Source organism: Culex pipiens, chromosome 1 (assembly GCF_016801865.2).
Source record: "Culex pipiens pallens isolate TS chromosome 1, TS_CPP_V2, whole genome shotgun sequence".
NCBI lineage: Eukaryota > Metazoa > Arthropoda > Insecta > Diptera > Culicidae > Culex > Culex pipiens.
This window is the reverse complement of record NC_068937.1, coordinates 97,296,430-97,316,925: the sequence shown is the minus strand read 5'-3', so window position 1 is coordinate 97,316,925 and position 20,496 is coordinate 97,296,430. Positions and strand designations below refer to the sequence as shown.

Here is a 20,496-nt window from a genome sequence, read left to right as displayed (position 1 = left end):
CCAATCTCCGGGGTTCTCGTTCTCGAGTGACTTTGATTTTCCTGATCCATCTCGCAGCGCTGCGCTGCGCGGGTACGATTTAATTCAATTTGTTGTTTGTTTCGATTGAGGCACGCAGACATGCGGACAAACCCCTCAGAAGAGATCAGAAACAACGCATCTCGCCACTTGGTGGCCCCTTCGGCAGGTCTGGCGTGTATCATCGCGGCGCAGCGACTGCGAGATTAAGCGTAATTTGATTAATAACGTAATTACAAGAGTGATACGAACGGTTAACTTGGGAGATTCTTTCTTCCCGGTTGTCTGAGAAGCAGAAGAAGAAAGGGGGGTACCACTTGTGATCTGTGCGCGCAGATGTACAATTGGAGCACCCCTCGGGCGCAGAGATGTTGGTGTACGGCAATAAGACTCAATTGAGCATTACTTAGGAGGAATTTATCTGCGGTTCAAGTACATACACTCGCCTCAATCAGTGATTACTCGACGACGAAACTCACGTGCGATCCAAGAAGGCGATGATGCCGTGGTGATTCCAGCGGTCATCGTCGTCGTAGCAGGCCGCGTCTGTTTCTAATTCCAGCTCGGTAGCCTCAACGATACCAATCGCTCAAACCTGGTAGCTTAATTAATTCATGAGCAACTCGGCGATGACATTAAAGGAAGCTATAAAACATTTTACGAACCTTCGAGCTTCGAAACGAAATCCCGGACTTATTACGCATTCAATCGACACGATCATTTCTATTTCCACCGACCGTCCAAGACTCAGGTGTACTCTCGCCTACTGCGCGACAACAATCGAAGGATCGAGCTGAAGAACCTCGGCCGCGAGGATGCCCGGAGTAGGCGCGCGATCAACCAACCACGTCACGAAACGGCGATCGCGAGGTAGAGTTTCGTAGTTTCTGCTTTCGAGTTCCATTCGGAGTCGAGGATTTCACTTGTTCTCGGAACTACCGCGTCGTTGTAGTGCGGCTAATCCTTCATAATCAAGGTTCTGAACTTGAAAGTCGTTGTCTTCGACGTCATTGTTGCTGGTGCTGGCACAGGATGTCAGTTCAGAAAGCCGAAAACCGCTCACAGAAGCAGACAAATTGATTACGATAAGACGAACGCTGGGGGGTTTAAATTCAATCATTAGAATTTAAAGTGGATACGACGACGACGGTTTGACTCTTTGAGCAGACACTTATTCGGGAGTTGCTTCCGTTTGAGCGATCGAAACAAACTTCTTGAGTTGTTTATTATGCGCCTCTCAAGTGGCCTTCCTGTTTGAGGTCTTGAGTTGATCGAAGCAGGCTGAGGTAACTGACATTAAAAAGTACAACATTCGTTAGCGTTTTCCTCTCTAAACATTTTTGTTGTTTTTCAAGGGTCCAAGTAACCATGGAGTAGACTCCTCATGAGTTTTCCACGTGCTCAATTTGACAGTTTGTGATCACCTTAATGTTGATTGACCTTAGATGTGCCTTGATTCAGAGCAGTTCAATGTCTTTCAACATAGAGGTAACGTACATTCTGACAAGCAGCAACTGTCAAATAAAGCATGCCAATTGAGTCCATCAACTAACAGTATTTTGCCATCTTCTCCGCCGTTTTCAGGTTACTCAACTAAAATGTCTGACTAGGTCACCGATCCCGACGTAATGCCATCGATAGTGCTAATTTAGGTGACAGCTAGTGCCAAAAGTGCCTGTTGTATTTACCAATATGGAAGTGTGCAACTGAACGTCAAGTGTACCCGACAACAACAACAGCAACAAAGTGCAATGTTTTAACCAATTTGACTCGCTAGAGAGTGGTGTTGCAAAGTTGGCTAGCAGAAGAAAAAGAAGAAGGAAGAATCCAAAATGGCAAACCAAGTGCTAACCATTGTGACATTTACGACGCTGCTGATCGCGCGGATTGAACCCGTTTCAACGTACAAGATCTCATCAGCCGATCCGGACGTGATACGGATAAATCTCGGTGAGTACATTGTATTGCCCCTCGGTACTTGTTATTTTTGACATTTGCCTACACTGTTAACGCGTGTTGCTCAAATTCGTTAAAAATTAATACAATCTGCGTAACAAATGTGGACATAGCTTTCGCAAATGTGAATTTGTTCCCATAACAGAATGACACAACACTAAAAATCATTCGAACCATCAATCTTTCTACTATTTCGCAACCTGATCCTTGTTTTCACAACTGCGACTCGTCTATCACTGCAAACAGCGCTTATTTAGTAACATTTTTCTACCTCATTAGGGATCTCTCTCTCTTTTAGTTTTCAAACCGAAAAAACACACCCATTTCCGAAATCCGCCGAAAAAAAGGCACACAACCTAATGACAATGTTTTTATTCCCGTCAAAGTATCCCAACGGGAGAGGAGACGATCGCTCGTTTCCGTTTGACGAGAGAGCGGCGCTAAAACAGCAGTTTTAAAGGTCCCCTTCGGCCAATTAATGATCCCTCTGGGTTGTTTTCATAGGAAAATCGGTCAGCGGTTGTGAAACACGATCATTTGGTTGGGGTTTTAAGGTTTTTTTTTTGTTATTCTTGAAACCATGCGAAAATGCAACGCGTCGGCTAGCGAAAGGCAAATTTAAAAAAAGTCTGAAATTCGATCGCGTTGCGGTCAAAGTAGGCGTTGCTTTAAAGTTTTCCCTGCTTCAAAGCAGGCGCAGCAAATCTCAAGGCTTGCTGTTGGGTAGTTGAATTTTCCGGTTTTTAAGTTTTAGGGACCATCCATAAACCACGTGGACACTTTAGGGGGGGGGGGGGGGGTGGGTATGGCGATTGTCCACGCTCCATACAAAAAATATTTTTTTTGTATGGACAATTGTCCACGAGGGGGGGGGGGGGGGTTGAGATTACCAAAAAAAGTGTCCACGTGGTTTGTGGATGGTCCCTTAGCAAACTCAGACAAATAAGTAGCTTCACACAGTAAAAAAAACTTAAACATTTCTAACCTAATCAGCTTTTACATGGATTTTATGCAAGTTCTTTTCACCGTGTAACGAACCGCACGTGTTTCGCTAAAAGCAAATTTAAACGGCCGCGCGTTGGACGTGAAAACAAATCGTAAAGAATATTCGACGGCTTGAGATCATAAAAAAGATTATTTTACTTCGGCTCACGCAGGAAAATCCGGCTCGAGGATAAATTTCTGTACGCCCCCAAGTGGTTATTTTGGTGTAAGTTTCCGTTTAAAGTGGCGGTAGGAAAACAATAGCTAAAATTAAATCTCCAACCATTTATGCATGCCGTATAGGCCCTTTTGTTTATAAACTTCACGTGCTAAATTTTGACAGTTTGCGAGTTGACGTGCCTTGCATCAAGGTGGTTCAATGTCAATCATCAGTGAGGTAAGGTAAACTCTGACTCGCAAACTGTTAAATGAGGCACGCCGGCCTTTAACTCTAAATACTTGCATCACTGCTGTCAAACTGACATCTGACAAGTCCGGTAATGCTTGTTTGATGTTAAACAAATGCGATTTATTGAGTCACACTACAGTGCTGCCAGTTTGTCACTGAAACAATGCAGCTTCCACATTTGCTCTGAGGTTTAGACGAAAAAATATGTTTAAATTCGCGTTAATTAACAATTTCCTAGAAGACCCTTCAAAACCCGCCCAGAATAACAGTCCCATTGTCTACGCAAAAGCCCGTTGAACCCTCCCATCTGACAGACCGTGAAATTAAATAAATCAAACGCGCCTCATAACGTCGCAATCTTATCCGAGTCGCGGTTGAACAAAATTTGTCAACAAAAAACACACAAACAACAACCAAACAAACGCCGAATTGACCTACAACAAATCTGGCAAATGAAAACAAATCTCTTCTCGACTGCGCGCGCGGCGCAAGGGGAGGAAGAAGATGCCAAATTTCGCCAGTGCTAATTCCAAAGCAAACAAGGAATCATACATGCGTTCAGCAAATAGACGAGCAGGAATGTTTTGACACAAAACAGTGGTGTTCTTTAATGTTTTGGGGACCACCACATGCGCCAGGACGGCGCAACAAGTGTGTTTTTTGTGAAAAGTTTGCGATTTCGTTAGAAATTTTTCAGCGTGCAAAAAAAAAAAATCTAGAGTTTTTTTTATTAGGTCCCATAAACATATGAAAGACAATAGTTTATTGGTCCTTTACAAAAAAAAACCCTGGAAATGTTTATTTTACAAAATCATTAGCAACACTGCTGTCAAATGACAGTAGGCTACACGCTGATGGATGTTTACTTAGTTTCCAGTGAAAATTTAACATTTACTTTTTCTACACTGAAAATCAAATTTACCCAGTTCCAACTACGATTTTACCCGTACTATTACCGTTTTTCGATATCGTGTTTGAATGAAAGGGTTTTATTTTCTTTAGTGTGTTGAGATATATTAGATGCGAGTTCAGAGTAAATTTTCTTCAGCGTGTCACCTACTGTCAATCGACAACAGTGTTGTCAAATATCTGGAAAAAAATCTTCTGAATTCTTTTCTTACTTTTACTTTCTTGAAACATCGGACACTTAAGGAAGTTGTTTTATATCGCGAAATGCACATCCACATCGTTCTTTTTCTGTTTGCTCTTGAAAATTTCCCTTTTCGTCGGAAGCACTCTGTCTGATTATGGTGCTGGAAAAAGTGCCCTCAAACAAAAAATAAAACATATAAAAATACAATCTTTTCTTTTGCCGAACCCGACTCCCAGACAGATCCCTGCATAATTGGAGCCATAAATTACGGGCTGGTTCGCGACTGCTTCTACAACCCTGCCCGTTGAACCCGGTCGGCTCGGGTCTCCTGACAGATTTTTTACGATCGCTCGCCTTTAATAAAGACGTCTATTAATATGTGAAACCCCTTCTCGGCTGGTTTTCATCTGGGACTTTTTTTTTTTAACTGACAGTCACCGACGCCGCCGCCGCCGCGAATTCTGACTCCATTGTTGGAGTCTGAATCATTGGCTGATGCATCATCTGGTTTTGACAGCTGGACGCAACCCGTTGACAAGCGCCACCTTTGGGAACGCTTTTGGCAGCACTGCACCAGAAAGACTTGTCCAACGACTTGCTGACCATTGGGGGACCACCCAAGCGATCACGGGATCCGATGTCTGGGAAGATTCTGATACACACCAGACGAGATGTCGAGAGATCGGCAACAAGAACGAGTTTTTAATCGTCTGTCTATGGGTTGTTTAATGGGTGTAGCGATGGTATGTATACACCCTTCGGAAACGCAACATTATCCAGATAGCAATTATTGCGCAATGTGATTGCAATCTATCCTTGTTACTGTATGGTCCGTTGCGCTACAATGTTTACATTTCATTTTACATGAATTTTGCCGTACTTCCTTTTCTTGGCTGAGTTTTTTCTTTCAACTCATTTCTCAGTTGTTGCATATAAGCGTGTTTGTTGACAGATAAGTCTGTATGCACGCAACAATGGAACTACTCAAATTCTCAGAGCCGTCTTTGACGGTTATTTGACAGTCACGCAGTCGGCAGTGCTGCCAAATCAACTCTTCCATCCTGATTTAAATTCATAAAAAAAACGATCCAAAAATAAAGATTGATTGTTTCTGCGTCAACCAAGCTGTCGTCAAAAGACCAAAACAAGCATCGCTTACCCCGGTGGCGGTGGCCAAAGTCAAGTGACGACCCATTGTATTCTTCTAATCGACAATTTTGCACGTTCATCTCACTTCTCGAAAAAAAAAAACATAACCACAAAGAATCAACCGCAGCGTGATTTACAAACGACCTCTGGTCGGCGATTCCGCAACATTCTTTCAAAAGTCGATTGTTTTGCTTGTTTTTGTTAGATTTATCGCATCTCTTTCAAATAACCGCGTAATGGTGACCGACAGACAAATGGCACCACTCACCTGGTTTTGTGTTTACCGTATAGGTCGACGTCAAATTTTAATGGACTGAACTGAAAGTATTGACGAAAGTGACAAGTGCGAGACTATTTTTGACGCGACTGTGTCACGTGGGTTGACATTAGGGGTCTCCACCCCAAATTTCAGGTGTGTTTCACGATAAAAAATATTCCGTTATTAATGGTGACCACTGCTCGCTGAGGTGGTCAAGGTGCGTTTATGGTTTGTTTTATGGTTGTCTCGTGCTGAAACGATAAATTTTCTGCTTAATCGGCGAAATTAAGTGCAAACGGTGATGGATTTGCCAAACAGTGAAACAAGGTGGGTGTGGTTTGATGAAAAGCATGACTGGCAGCACTGCTGTCAAAATTCGCGCACGCTTATTTGACGCTTCAACACTGATTTCTTCCAACTCGATCTCCAATGAAAGTCACACGGAAGCGCAGATCTTGCCCATCACCTACTTCTTGGCAACGGATCGCGCGTGTGTCCCAGCTTGCGTCAATGCCGGTGTCCTTGGAACCGGCCCATAATCGGTCCCATAAGCGACACCATTTCGGACCGTACGGCCGTAAAAACAGTCATTTCCAGGCGGCGTGACGTGAATGCTGTTACGCTAGAGAGCTCTTTCGTCCGCGTATACTCCAGAAAAGGCCTAGTACCTTTGCCGGGATTCCGCCCTGGGGCCTCCCATTTTTGGAGACCGATGCCATAATGGACGCAACGGTTCTCACACCTGCGCGTGCAAACGCATTCCATCAGATTGTTGCTAGAGCGCGCAGAAGAAGCGTCTGACCGTGACTTGAATTAATGCAATGACGTCGAAGCCGTCGTCGGTCTGGCAACACTGCCTGCTCTGGACACCTTATTAAACAGATTCGCGTATACGCCTCCGCACTTAAACGCTGATGATCGCCGCCGCGCGGCGGAGAGCTATTGCGAACCTGTTGAAAGATACCATTTGAATTTAATGTTTCAATTTAGTCGGCTGTCCGTTAGGCGATGGGCAGAATAAGAAGATGCTAAAAAAACATCCTCACAGCAGTGCGCGCGCCACTTGATCATTCCCAGATAAAACCTGACTCATCGCAGATGAGCGTGTAATTGAGTGTGTTTACCCTCGGAAATTGCAACTGATTGGTGTTTGCAGAAAACATTGAGGTGCTAATTTTAGCCATACTGGCAGCACTGCTGCCATAGTGACAGATGACCATTTCCACGCCGCGCCAAAACAATATGGCCGCAAATGTCGTAAATCAACAAAAGGAACTCCGCGTTGCATTTGGCCACCTGAATGGTGTAATAGTTTCCTTATACACGGGAACGCCCAGGAATGGTAAACGATTATGGAGGTGTACGACAAAAGCAACGATGCCCACTTCCGGCAGCACTGCCAACTGTCAACGACATTCTCCTGCTGTCATTTAATCTTTTTGTGAACATCGATTGAAAGACGATAATTTGCATTGTTTTCGAACGTCGTTCAATTTAAGTTTATTCGCTTCGCTGACAGGAAGCCACTTCCAGAAACAAATTCCAAGAAACGGTTAACTCCCGTACCCGGAAACTGCAGCGCGCAGCGCTGTATATGTACTCAAGTGCTGTGTTTGTTCTGCGGAAACGCTTGGAAAACTAAAATTAAGCCATTTGAAATCGAACAGACAGGCTTAACGTTAAAGAAAAACGACAAAACGACTCGACCCGGTTTGGTAACACTTACCAAACGTCAACGTCAAGTGCGAATAAACAAAGCTTTTTAGGTTATGTTAACGCGTGCAACATTGTTCGCGTCTGTTTGTCTGTGCAAGAATTGCACAAATGCAGCTCTGCTAAGTAGGCGATGGGCGCGCTCTTGAAAGTAAGTGAGCGCTTTGGAGAATGAGGGCCCCTTCATAAAAGAGATGTGTATTTTCTCCTCAAGTGCTGCCAACTGTCAGAAGGTCGGTCACGGAGTAGGCCGTTTTTTTGCGCGGGGAAATGCATTTTAGTGTGTAGAAATTTGACAAACATGATTTGGATATTGATTTTTTCATAGCCAAGTACAGAGCGGGTTCGTTGATTCGAATTTAAATTAAATTAAAAAGCACTCAACCGTCAAAACCAGTTGTCAAACTGATGTTGACGTTCCAACACCATTGCTCGACAATTTCCGAAATCCACTCTGTACTGAGTTGAATACTAGATTTCGATGTGAACACTTCGCTAAATTTTGTGGCGAACTGCACTCTGAATTGTGTATTGAATTGGATTATGGATACTAGAGAGCCTGAAGCTTGTTAGAGAACGGACATCTCAAACCAAAAGTACCAATCGAAGCACGAGAACTGTCAAACGAAGGTACCAATCGAGCATAAGACAAAGGATTTTGCTCGATTGGTACCTCCGTTTGACAGTTCTCGTGCTTCGATTGGTACTTTTGGTTTGAGATGTCCGTTCTCTAATAAGCTCCAGGCTGTCTAATGGATACCATTCCGAATAAAATACTGAACATTGTACTAAACCTGGATTTGACAACCTCGTAAGAGTATTTTGACAGCTGCAACTATTTGAAAATGTCCAGTTTCACAAATCTCAAAATTGAAAACAAAAGCAAATGTTGAAACTTTTGTCTTGGAATATGGTAAATAATAAAACAAGCTTATGAGCCTTTTCTAAATGAAGTTTCAGGCATTCCGTAGTTAACTTTACTGAACTGAACTGTACTGTACTGAATTTTCTTCTGAAGCGAACTGAACACTGATAGCAGAATAGTTGAAAATTGTAAATATTCAGCTCATGACTGCATTTAGTCGTGAACCACCAAAAAGTGGCAATTTCGTTCAGAACAGATCACTTCATTTTGATTTTAATTGGGTACTGGATTTCCATCCGAATTGCATACTGAGAGTTATACTGGTATTCGTTGTGAACCGTTGAATTGCACACTGGGATGTAAAAAGAGCATTTTCGACACTCTCGTCCTCATCACTTTTGCAGTTTTTCAATGTCAAAACTCTTTCCCAAAAAATCAATTTTCAGACCGTATTTATAATGCTGCATGATCATGATATTCAAGACTAAAGCACTGATAGCTTGAAAAAAGAAATATTTCCCTAGAAGATGTTCAATAAATTTATTCTTCAATGATTTAAAAATGCATAACCGTCAGTTCGTTATGAATTACTCATTGAAATACATACTGAATGTTGTTCATAACTGCTCACTGAATTGTGTATTTATTAGATACTAGATTTAAATCTGAATTACATACTGAACTAATATACTAGATTTCGCTGTGAACTGAATTTGATACTACTGCATTCAAAAAAAATTTAAGATATTAAAAATTCAGTTCAATTTTTATTCTTGTTTGTTTTTGAGACATTTCCATATTATTTTTCTTCTGCACTCCTCGAATATTCTTCCATAAACTTTTTTGTCATTTTCTCTTACTCATCGTTCCGTTGCAAACTTTACGACGCCCGGGTTCTTGGAGGTGTCGCGTATCCCTCGAAGTCGTCTGCTTTCAACGCAACGCAGACACTGCGCAGACTTGAGCCAAGCCAGGTCTTCGGCAAAAGTAGGTATTATGCTCCGGCACCAGATGGATGACACATGTGTGCCGTTCTTCAGTGCATCGATTCTTGTCAATATGGGGACCGAAAGGAAGTTGGTGTGTTTTTAAAGTTCTTGAAGTTGTTTGAATAATAACAGTTGACTTTACTGGAATTTTGTGATTTTTTCTAAAACTTGATTTGAAATTTGTTGAGAATACAATTTGACAGTTATCTTACCTTTATAATTGTTCACCTTGTTGCGCGAATGTCATCGTTCATCAATGTTTGCAATGCCAAAGGTGCGACAAAAAACGCAGGGTTGCACTTATTAGCTCGTTCAACCTCAGCTTAGGTTTCCCAAATTACTGCAAAAAAAAACCCAACATAACCTCAATCTCGCGCCACCGGCAACCCATTATCTTGGCGTGTTTTGAACGTTTTAGTAGCAAATCATGGCAAAATCCGCCGCCACCGAAAAAAAGTGACACTAATTGCGGGCATTCCGGCCGGCGCGTATCACGTAAACATCGCGTTTTTTGACGACTACGGGACGTGGTTTCGGATTTCTAAACATGTGTCATTGTGGCGCACAGGAATTCACGCCAAGCAACATGCCGTGCGGCGGAATTTTTATGCTTTTGGCGCATTCCTGACGTTTGTGCAACTGTCACTGCCATGTAGCGAGGCTTTGTTATTGGGTGGGGACGTTTTGTTAGGATTTTTTTCTTTTATTCTGATATTGCAAAAACTGAGTTATTCAGGGTGTTAGCGCTATGCTTTGACTCAACTTAAATTGTTTTGGTTTTATTTCAGAATTTAATTTAAAAAAAACTTTCTTTTTTTAATCCAACTAATGACAAACTACCCTAAAAATGCATTCTTGTGGCTAGCCACAGAGAAAATCTGCGATAATTAGGTTTCGGAAAAACGTGTTCAAAAAAGCCACTTGTCACAGGCGTGGTGTCCGCTTTCAGCCCGCGGTGGTGACGTTTAATCACGATCTGTCACGACGAGCGTCGCGTGACAGACACGTCGCAGACTACTAGACGGTGGTAGAGTACAATTGGGTACTAAAGCCCTAAGTAAATTTTTATGTACAACGGTGAAAAACACGATTAAAAACCATTTCTGAGCACTTTTTTTCATTTTAATGCAAAAAAAAAATTTGATAGGACAACATTTTTTCGATGGATCAACTATGGTCCCCTTGGAACGAGCTGTCAAGTAGGAGCTTTTCTGTCAAGAAGGACCGCGAGGTTAATTTTTCAAAATTAATTTAAAAATCCATTTTAAACTCTTTGTGGTCGTACAAAGGGTCATTGTACTCAGAAAAATAAGCTTTATCGCTGTTAACAATAATATCATCAATCTAAGCTTCATTTTAGGACCCAATTGTGCCAAACCAGTGTGCAGACAAAAGGGAGCGAAAAGGTGTTGTTTGTGCGTGCGATGACGACATTCGCCAAACTGTTGACAGATGTCGGTGATTTACGGCGTGGTTCTGGTACGTCAGAAGGAGCGGTAAAAAAGTTTATTTTTTTTACAAGACTTTAATGTAATCATGAAGTTAGATAGATTTGATTTTGTTTACAATTTTATTCGAATCTTCAAAAAAACTAGACTTTCAAGCTGTCAACAAATACATTTAAATTGCAATTTCTGTTCTGCTGACAGCTGAACAAAGATTGCGTTACCTTAATGGTGATTGACATTAAGCTATCTTTATTCAAAGTCATCATATAGAGGTACTGTCAACTATGACTGTCAAAAATAATGTTAATGGAACTGTCTTAATTCGGTGAAAATCAGATAAATAAATCGCAATTCGTTTAAATTAATGATGCTTTAAAAACTCTTCGGTTTTCCATCAAACAAGACAGTAAACATATTCACATCAGGTGACCATAAATTAGCAAATGAAAACCACATTGGGCGTCCGGGTCTTTGTCAACGCGTCCCACGTGCATCGCCAGCTTGGATGTTCTTCTCACAATACAATTCTGGTGTTTTTTTAAAGGTCCAATAAACCAAATTTCCAGTTTTTGCTTTTGGGTGTTTTTGAAACTGCCTTGAGTCAGGGGTATTAAAAAACACCCAAAAAGCAAAAACTTAAAATTTGGTTTATTGGACCTTTTAAAAAAAAAACTCCAGATTTGTATACCACTTTCCGCCATGATTTATCCTATTTTAAGCGTGTGCTCCCCTCCTTGGGCCCTATTAAACTCAAATTATACGAATATTACATGGTGTTTCGCTTGTAAATCGCACACAAAACGTGTCAAATTATGATCTACACCGAGCTCGCTTGCGTCCATAAATCATGCGCGGCTGCATCCCACGAAGTCGGTCGGGGAAGCTGTGCATCGTGAAGAGTGTTGCTCCCCTTGCGACCTAAGACGGCGATGTGGACAACGGCCGATGCATCGACGACGACTGAGCTACGTCGCGGATCTTCCCGTCACAGACAAACAGATGTAAATCTGTTTTGAAATCCATCAATCAAGAATTTAACGGTTGATTTGAATGATCTGGGAAACTCACCACGGCAAATTGGATTTCACCACAGATCACGTTGCACTCATTTGACAGTTGGGGATCGTTCTTTAATTACGTAACGCAGTTAAGGGGAGGTGGAGGGTTGTGTGCTGTGTTACGTTCCATACAAATTAAAAAAAATGTATGGACATTTTGTTACGAGGGGAGAGGCGGGGGTCCAAAAATCCAAATGTTTGCGTTACGTAATAAAAGAACGCTCCCTTGGGTGAAACTGAATGCAGCCATAGAGTTATCTAAGCCCGATCTCACACACACTTGTGCACCATTTGTTTTGCTGGTCGGAACAAAATTTAACCTCAATCTTTTTCGTGTACGTACATGCAATACATACGCGCGTAGATAACTCTATACCCACATAAAATTCTCACTGGATGGCATTAGCAAGGAGTGATTGATCAAAATTTTATAAAAATGTGCAATGATTTACGTCTTTTTGTCTGTGTTTCCATGGTAGTAATTGGTAGACCTCTAACGGTAGCACGTGCTTCCTTTACTGTAGTGCATTTCGAGTGAATTTTACATTATTTTCCAGACTTTTTTATCTAGCAACAATGCATTTGACATTAAGCTGAGGAGATGTTTTAAGCAAATATTAGATTTGGCCGAAGTACAAACAAAATTTGCAAAAAAAGAATTTTTGATATTTTCGTAAGGTCTCCCAAATAATTAATTCAAGCAAAACAATGTAAATGTGCCGATGTGGATTTTTAAACAAACATTATTTATATAAATACACACTGACGTAAGCTGCATACCGTTTGTGTACACATCCACATTGGTCCAATTACTTTGTTTTGAATTTGAGTTTTTTGTTTATTTCTGAAGACTTTTTGCTCAATGTCATGCATGCATTACGTTTATTCGTGTTTGGACATATTTTGCTTAAAACTCGAGCAAAATTTCCTCAAATTTGGGTTGAATTTGCTCTAAACTGATTGAAAAACTACTAATAAACTCTGGAATTCTCGGGTAAGTTTTCAAAAAGCCGTAAGAGCCACCGTCACCACTGACACTAATTTTCGTTGTTCTCGAAAATGAAACAATATTTCATTTATTTTAAGCTTGGGGCACTTGAAGGACGTGTAGATGAACAATCTCGAGTATTTTTGATATTGCTTTTACGTAAGTAGGTCGAATACCGATGCAAAAAGGACTTTGTTTACCAATGGCTCTTACGGCTTTTTGAAAACTAATCCGAGAATTGATCATTTTCAACGAGTGTCAACAATCTGGAAACACAACAATAGAAGGGGAGTGACTCTTCGCTGAACCTGAACCAATGACTTTTGAATAATTATGTTGTGATACATCAGTTGCATATGTGTAAAATGCAATGTTGCCAGTATTCTTTGAATATTCATTTTTCATGATTTGAAGAAATCTTTCAAACTTTTAATTGAAAAATAAGTTATTTCGAATCCCACGATTCAGAACCTCAACATCCTTTCATAAAATCCCAAAAAGCTCGTGCACATTTTATTAATTACTGCAGTGAAAGGTTACTGCACCTGCTCGAAACATATTTCCCTCTTCTGCGTGCAGCACAAGTGTGCACAAATTTCACTCCCCGGCAAATGCTGCAAATATTCATTCATAAAACGAGACGAGAACTTCTTCCCAGTCCTTGTTGTTGCCCCTCGGGCTAAAGTTTATGTTTGGACTTGAAAGTCGGCATCGGAGAAGAGATCACATCGCAGCATCTTTTAGAGCGATGCTTATGTTTGGATATGTACTCTGTTTAGGGCTGGTTCTGGACCGAGATTCGCCGAACGGAAATGACATTCAATTAGTCTTGTAGTCATTACGGGAGTGTGCGTGTTCTTAGTTGGGAATAGGGCAGTCAAGGGTTAAGGAAGAAGTTTTATGAAAATTTTGTTTTTTTTACTTACAAAAATATTGCTTGCAAAATTCTTGATTTAAAAGTGTTAAAAATACACAGGAAAACGTCAACTTGAGCAAACTGTAAACAGAGCAAAGTCACGCACAAGCTTTATTCGAATTCAAGAAGTTTCCCTTATACATCTGCATTACCGACGCGTCGTGTCGAAAACACGTTTAACGCTCACGCTCGTTGAGAAGTCACTAATACAACTTTATCTTTTGTTGTATTATTTCATGTAAATATTATAACGTTTAAGGTGAAATGGGACGACGTTTCTTACAAAGCAAAATGACTAATATTTTTCAAATGTTTTTCAACCCGCAAATGCCCATTTTACCCCGTTGATCCCAACCTGTACCAGTACCCCGCTACGAAAGCAAGAGTTTCACGTAGCAATTTGGCAAAAATGATAATTTATGGCAGTTCTAAATTTGTCACTCTGCGGCTTGCTTGCCGCGCTAAACGCAGCGAAATCCTCCGCAAAAAGCCGAGGTCGTTCCCTCTATCATTCCTAGACAATTTGGAATCCCAACAATTACGCGGCCAACGCCAACGGGACGGTTATTTCATTCATTCTAGGCTTGTGTGGGAAGAAGTTCCCGCCACCGAGAAATTCAAACGACGACGAGCGCCATATTGAATTTGTTTATCCGGAAGTGCCGGCAAGCGTACAGAAAGAGAGGGAACGGAAGTCGATCCAATCTTCAAAGCGGGTTGCGCGGAAGGCTTCCAATTCCTTATAAAAATAAATTAATATGCAATAATATCTACCCAAAAGGGCCCCCCTCCTTCGGTTTATTGCTGAGTGCGGGAGTTCCCTGCTTTATTATCTTTCAATTCACGACGTTCTGGCCAGAACGGTTTCTTCCCGGCGGCCAGCTCTGTTGATTGGACGGAATTGCCGCAATAAAAGGAAACTTTGTGTAAACATTATGAATAATATCTGTCAATCTGGGAGGACGGATTTCCGCGGAACTTGGACTTTCTGCGAGCATGATTTTTTTCGATGAAATTTGGAAAATTTCGCTTCTTATAACGATTGCTGTCCACCTTTGGTTGACGATCTTGACGGTCGTTTGATACGTCAAGCCTCTAGTTGTTCTGATAGCACAGCCTTCCGGTCGTCGTCTAGCCCAAGTCTCCGCCCGTCGCGGAGTTCAATTAACCTAAATTAACTGCGCTGTGCTGTCTTAATAAACAACCAATCAATTTCAGCATAAGCAGAAGCTCTCTCCAGATCGCGCACCACGGGTATTGTGTACCAATTCTGCCCATCATGGTCCACCACTGCCTCACGTGAGTTCTACCCTCTACCCTAGAGAGAGAATCGAATCGAAGAGTGTAGTAGGCCATGTCAAAGTCCGCGAGTTGGCTGGTGGTCTGGCGGGACCTAAGTTTGTTTCTCTCCCGGCCTGCTTTGATTTCGGTGCAAAGCTGGCAAGAGGAATTAGTCCGGAAAGACGGTTGGGTTGAACGCACCACCCTGCACGGTTGCTTGGATGCTGGGAAGAGGAAGTGACCAATTTGGAAATGTCTGCGGAAAATTTGCGAAATTCTGCGTCGGGTGGTTTTGGAGGTTTGCGGTTAAAAATAGACTTTGCGCGGTTTGCATTTAAATATAATTCTTTAATTAGAACTATTTTGTGAAAAATGTTCTAATTTAAAAAAACCATAATATGTTTTTACCTAGAAGACCAAGGTTTAAAATGTAATTTCTGTTTTAGATACATGCTACAGAACGAAGAGCTCAGAAACATAACCTGAATTCTTTTTCTAAAGGTAAAACTTTAGATAAGGGAAAGGTCCTGAAAAGCAGGCAACACTGTTTTATGTTATGAGCATTTGAGTGAAATGACATAACGTTTAAATAAGCTTTGACAGAACATTCCGATACGCTAAAAATTCTGGCATTATCTGGCAACACTGTCATTAGATATTCAGACTTTAATATCGGATTTTAAAAAAACCCGTAAATTTTGTTATACCTGATGATTACATAAAATAAAATTTATATGTAATCTTCCTGATCAATTTGGATGCTCTGGCAACACTTTATTACTCATTTTTGAATGATAACAAAAATTGCAGGAATCTGGCCACACTTTGAGCTCAAATGTTATAAATTTATAAAAATAAATGATTTCCCGAGCTAACTTGCATTAAATTGGTCTTCGTTCATAAACGTTGCAAATCTGGCAACACTGTCATGTTATATAGATACTTATTTAAAAAAATGGAAAATGTTTTTTTAAATGGTGATTGAAGCTTTGGTATTTTCAGAAGGGTTGTAGCAAATGGAAAGGGGAAATTTTTGGCTTGGTTGGAAATTAGGGTGGTTCACGATTAGGTTGATTTTGAAAATCTAACTGTCCACGAACATTTTGAGATTTTTTTTCTTCTAGAATGTTGTTGGGCACGCCAATTCAAGCAACAATTTTTCTGAAAATCCATCCCCTACTTCATTTTGCGATTTGCGAAATTTGAAGATTGTTATTAAATCTTATTTTTAAGTAACAGTTGTACTAGCAGCTGCCACAAGTCCCTTCCCCCTGTTATGACGGATTATGACTAACATGCGTAATTAAGTCGCCCCAGAAGGCAAATTGCCACCGCTCCGTATCTCATTAGGTTTGACATTTCGCTATTTTTACACAATTGTTTTTCGACCCTCGCAAAACCCGTGCTTATCGTTGCCATTTGCGATTCTGTCGACACGCACCAGGCTGCCATACCCCGTCAAAATTTCCCCCCAAACACTCTGCACTCTTGTTTTTCTCTCTGTTGGCGAAAATTTTCACCCAGAAAACACACCCGTTGACAGGGAGTAGAAAGTGCGTTTCGTCATTTTCGGTGTGTCAGGCCGGGGTTTGGCCAAAAGAGCAACTCGAACCCGTTCGTGGGCCCAGGAAACGGTGTTGAAAATTTATAATTAATCTCAAATTGCACATGTAAGGTACTGACTGGCTGGGCTGGGCTGGTTTGGCTTTGGTTGGTTGGTGCGGATTCTGGATGGTCGATAATAAGGATAGCGGATCGGTAGTTGGTCCAGGTTGGAAAACCATTAATCTCTGAAATTTTACAACTTCGAATGAAACAACCCTTTGTCAAATTGCTTGCAATTTGTTTTCTTCATTCTCCATTTAATACATTGATGATTTTATAAACAGAGTACCAATATATTTTTTTCAATCGATTTAATTTTTTAAAATTTGGGCAGTACATTAATTTAAAAATATTTATCACATTTTTATGTACATTTAAAATGTTTGGAAAAATTTAGATTTTTTTTCTACGCAATAACTTAACATTTTTGTACATGGGACGTCGTTAGGACCTCATCAATCTGCCTGGAATTTTCAGGGGTTTTTTTGTACATATAAAACTAGCATCTGGCCAAAATATGAGCACTCTAGGTCAACGGGAAGTGGGGCAAATCGGGATACAATGTTTGAAGGCTCAAAAAAATGAAAGTTAAAAAAAATTAGGAAGCTTCTTTTTTCTGGTGTCATCAGTATCCTTGGAAACGAGCTTGATTTTCAATTAATGTGAATCGAAGATTTTTTTTAACTTTTATTTTTTAAAGGGTTAAAATGGATCAAAATAAATATTTATATGCATGTTTCTATTGTGAAATTGTCTCAGAAACACGAATATGATAAAATTATCACCAGAAAATTAGAGCTAAGGGGTCCCCGAGCAAAAATTTACAACCAAAAAATTCACTTAAAGTAAAAGTGTCTATTTTATATGTTAAACAGCCTTACCCAAAGCGTTCTTAGTCTCAGATGGTAGTCCCAGATGTCCCCTACAAGCTGCAGGTCGAACCGAGTTGATATCTGGATGGAACACTTTTTTATTTGAGTTTGAAAATTATGCTATTTTTTCACTAAAATGCCAATATCTCCCTTTAGATTAAACCAATTTGGATGCTCTACCCTGCATTTTGTTGCATTTTATAAGCCCTTTCTGATACATTTTAAATTTTGAAATTAAATTGAATTTTGCCTAAGTTATAGACTTTTTAAGATTTTTGACGTTTTTGAGCCTTCAAACATTGTGTCCCGATTTGTCCCATTTGTAAATAATAAATAATATGTGTTTTTGAAACACAATTAACATAAAATCTCGAAATTTATAGGCAATTTCAGTTGAACAAATTTCATATGAATGTTAAAACTTGTGATTCGTATAAAATGCAATATAAATCGGCTTCGGCTGCCGATCCCGATGATGCTATGAGACGCGGGTTCGATTCCCGCCTTATCCACTGAGCTTCTATCGTATGGTGAAGTAAAACGTCGGTCCCGGTTTCTCCTGTCTCGTCAGAGGCGCTGGAGCAGAAATCCCACGTTAGAGGAAGGCCATGCCCCGGGGGGCGTAGTGCCAATAGTTTCGTTTTTTTTGCAATATAAATCGATAATTTTATAAACAAAACTAGTTTTAGCAAATTTCTGCCAAAATTCCGACTTTTTAACAATTTTACCTAAAATTTACATGTATTTTGTTTAAAAGCTTATAAACTTAGTTAAGGCCGTTGCAAATATTTTTCAAAGTTAATTTTGAGAAATAGAGCAGCATGGACAACAAATTTTGTTTTTTGAAAAAAAAAAGATTTTTGGAAAAGAAATAGAAATTTTAGTCTAAAAAAAGATTTCAGTTTGGCTTCATCCATAAAGTACGTCACGATAAAAACATCCAAAATTTGTTTCCAACTTTTTGACAAAAATAATAAAAAAAAACAATCCCTTAAAAAATGTTTATTCTGTCCATAAAAGAATATTTCCAATTTCAACTGCAATTCAAATTATTGGTAAATTATCTAGTTGCAAGGAAAAAAAATCAAAAGACTTATTAAACTGCTAAGCTGCCCCTGATCGCATAAATGTCCCATATGCATTTGCATCGTTTTTGAGTTATTTATGCAGTTTGGTTCAAAATCGTGTGCTCTTTCAGAAAAGCCTACAACATCCAGTACTTTGTTCTAGAAATCAGGAGGAAATCCAGTTTTTTCGAAAACTTAACACGTAACCTTATGTGTGGGACAAACTTCAAATGCGTTTTTCTCAGCTTGCTATTTGTTGCATATGGGACATTTATGCGAACTTGGGCAGTAAGGTTAAAAGCAAGAAAGAAAAAGCTTTGAACTTGAAAAAAATTACATGTATGATTTAAGTTACTTTTTCTTTTTTCTGAAATTCTTTTTTACCGGCAACACTGACAAATAGATTGTCTTGTGCCATAGCTTTTAAGATTATTGTCAACTAAAATATTTTCAAAAATGATTATGTTGCGTAACTTGTTTTGTGTGTGTCAATTAGTCAAATTCCAGTTCTTGAACAAAAATCAAATGACATATTAAAAAACATTTATCTTTCTAAGTTTTTACAAAAACCAAATCAGAATGTTCAACACAACCAACCACTTACCCTAAAAAATCACACCCAGCAAGGTGCATCGAACGTGTACGCAAGCTTAAGGTTCAGCCTGTCCCCATCGTGACCGGCTGTCCCGCCACGAAACATGACGTCTGCTGATGATCCCCGCAACACTGCCACTGCACATTGCAATGTTTCGCGATGCGTAATATTTCATTAAATCCAAAAACAATTCCCTCTATGCCCTATAAGAGCGCTTATTCCGGAAAATTTAATCCAAATGTACGAACCCGGCTCGGCTGCGGTACCGTACCGTCCTTCTGCATCCATCAAATTTGCACCCGACATCTGTCAAAACAGTCATCAGAGTAGGCTGTGTGTGTGTCTCTTTGATGGACGGGACAGCCGAAAAAGATTAGTTTAAAGAAGGTTGCCGCAGTGTATCAAATGATAATTTTATGAACTTCATTAGGTTGACTTTTTTCTGGGCAATAAAATGTTCGTGGTAGATTTAATATCTGCATCGCTGCACTTTTTCTCATATTTTAAGGGTTTTCGGTTTCGCTTTGGTGTTCCCTTAGAGAGGCTACGTCAAAATCCGGAACCCCTCTTCGAGTTTCTATGGTCCACTGAGACTGTCTCGGGAAAAACTCTTCCCCCAATTTTTCGTGAGCGATGTTTTTCGGAAACCAAAACCCTCGCGAGGTCTCGAAACAAAAGGCGTACAATTTCAGATCTGTCTCTTTTTTTTCCTTCGATGGTTTTGTTGGAGGTGACAGGGGCCACATGTGTTTCTTCTGACACACTCTGTCAGGGGTCCGATAGTGATATGCTAGCGAAATGGGATTGTTTTGAGTGTTGTTTGGTGAAGTTCAACGGAAACAAATTTGAACCAAATCTCTACAATGTAATAGGACATAACCTCTCGGATTAACAGTTTAGAAGAAGGGGGATTCCCAACGAACAAATCAAACTGGGTGAGATCTCGTTCGTTTGCTCTGTCATATTTAGATCAACAGAAGCTCTAGTTGAACCGAGTTTCCGGAGTAAATTCCGACAATCTGTTATGAGTCATATTTCCTAGGAAAATTGATTTAATCCCGGTTCGACGAACCTTGCCAATTCTGTGTCAAACAAATGAGTAACCACTGTAAACAGTGGATTAGTGTGATGAGGTGTGATGTACCCTTCGCTTTAAAGATAAACTAATTAAACAATGTTTGATCACGTTCACAAGTTTGATGGAAACGCACGGTGCTTTTTCAAAATTTTA

General features: G+C 40.2%; 1 protein-coding gene across 2 annotated transcripts in view; it reads left to right on the top strand.

Annotated features, from left to right (window-relative positions):
* Positions 1-20,496, top strand: part of LOC120427254 (fibroblast growth factor receptor homolog 1-like) — a 41,903-nt gene that overhangs the window by 8,962 nt on the left and 12,445 nt on the right. For both annotated transcript variants that reach the window (XM_039592112.2, XM_039592111.2), the window contains exon 2: positions 1,603-1,968. In XM_039592112.2, the coding sequence (XP_039448046.1) occupies positions 1,851-1,968 (118 nt within the window). In that variant the 5' untranslated portion in view covers positions 1,603-1,850. The remainder of the gene's footprint in view (positions 1-1,602; positions 1,969-20,496) is intronic.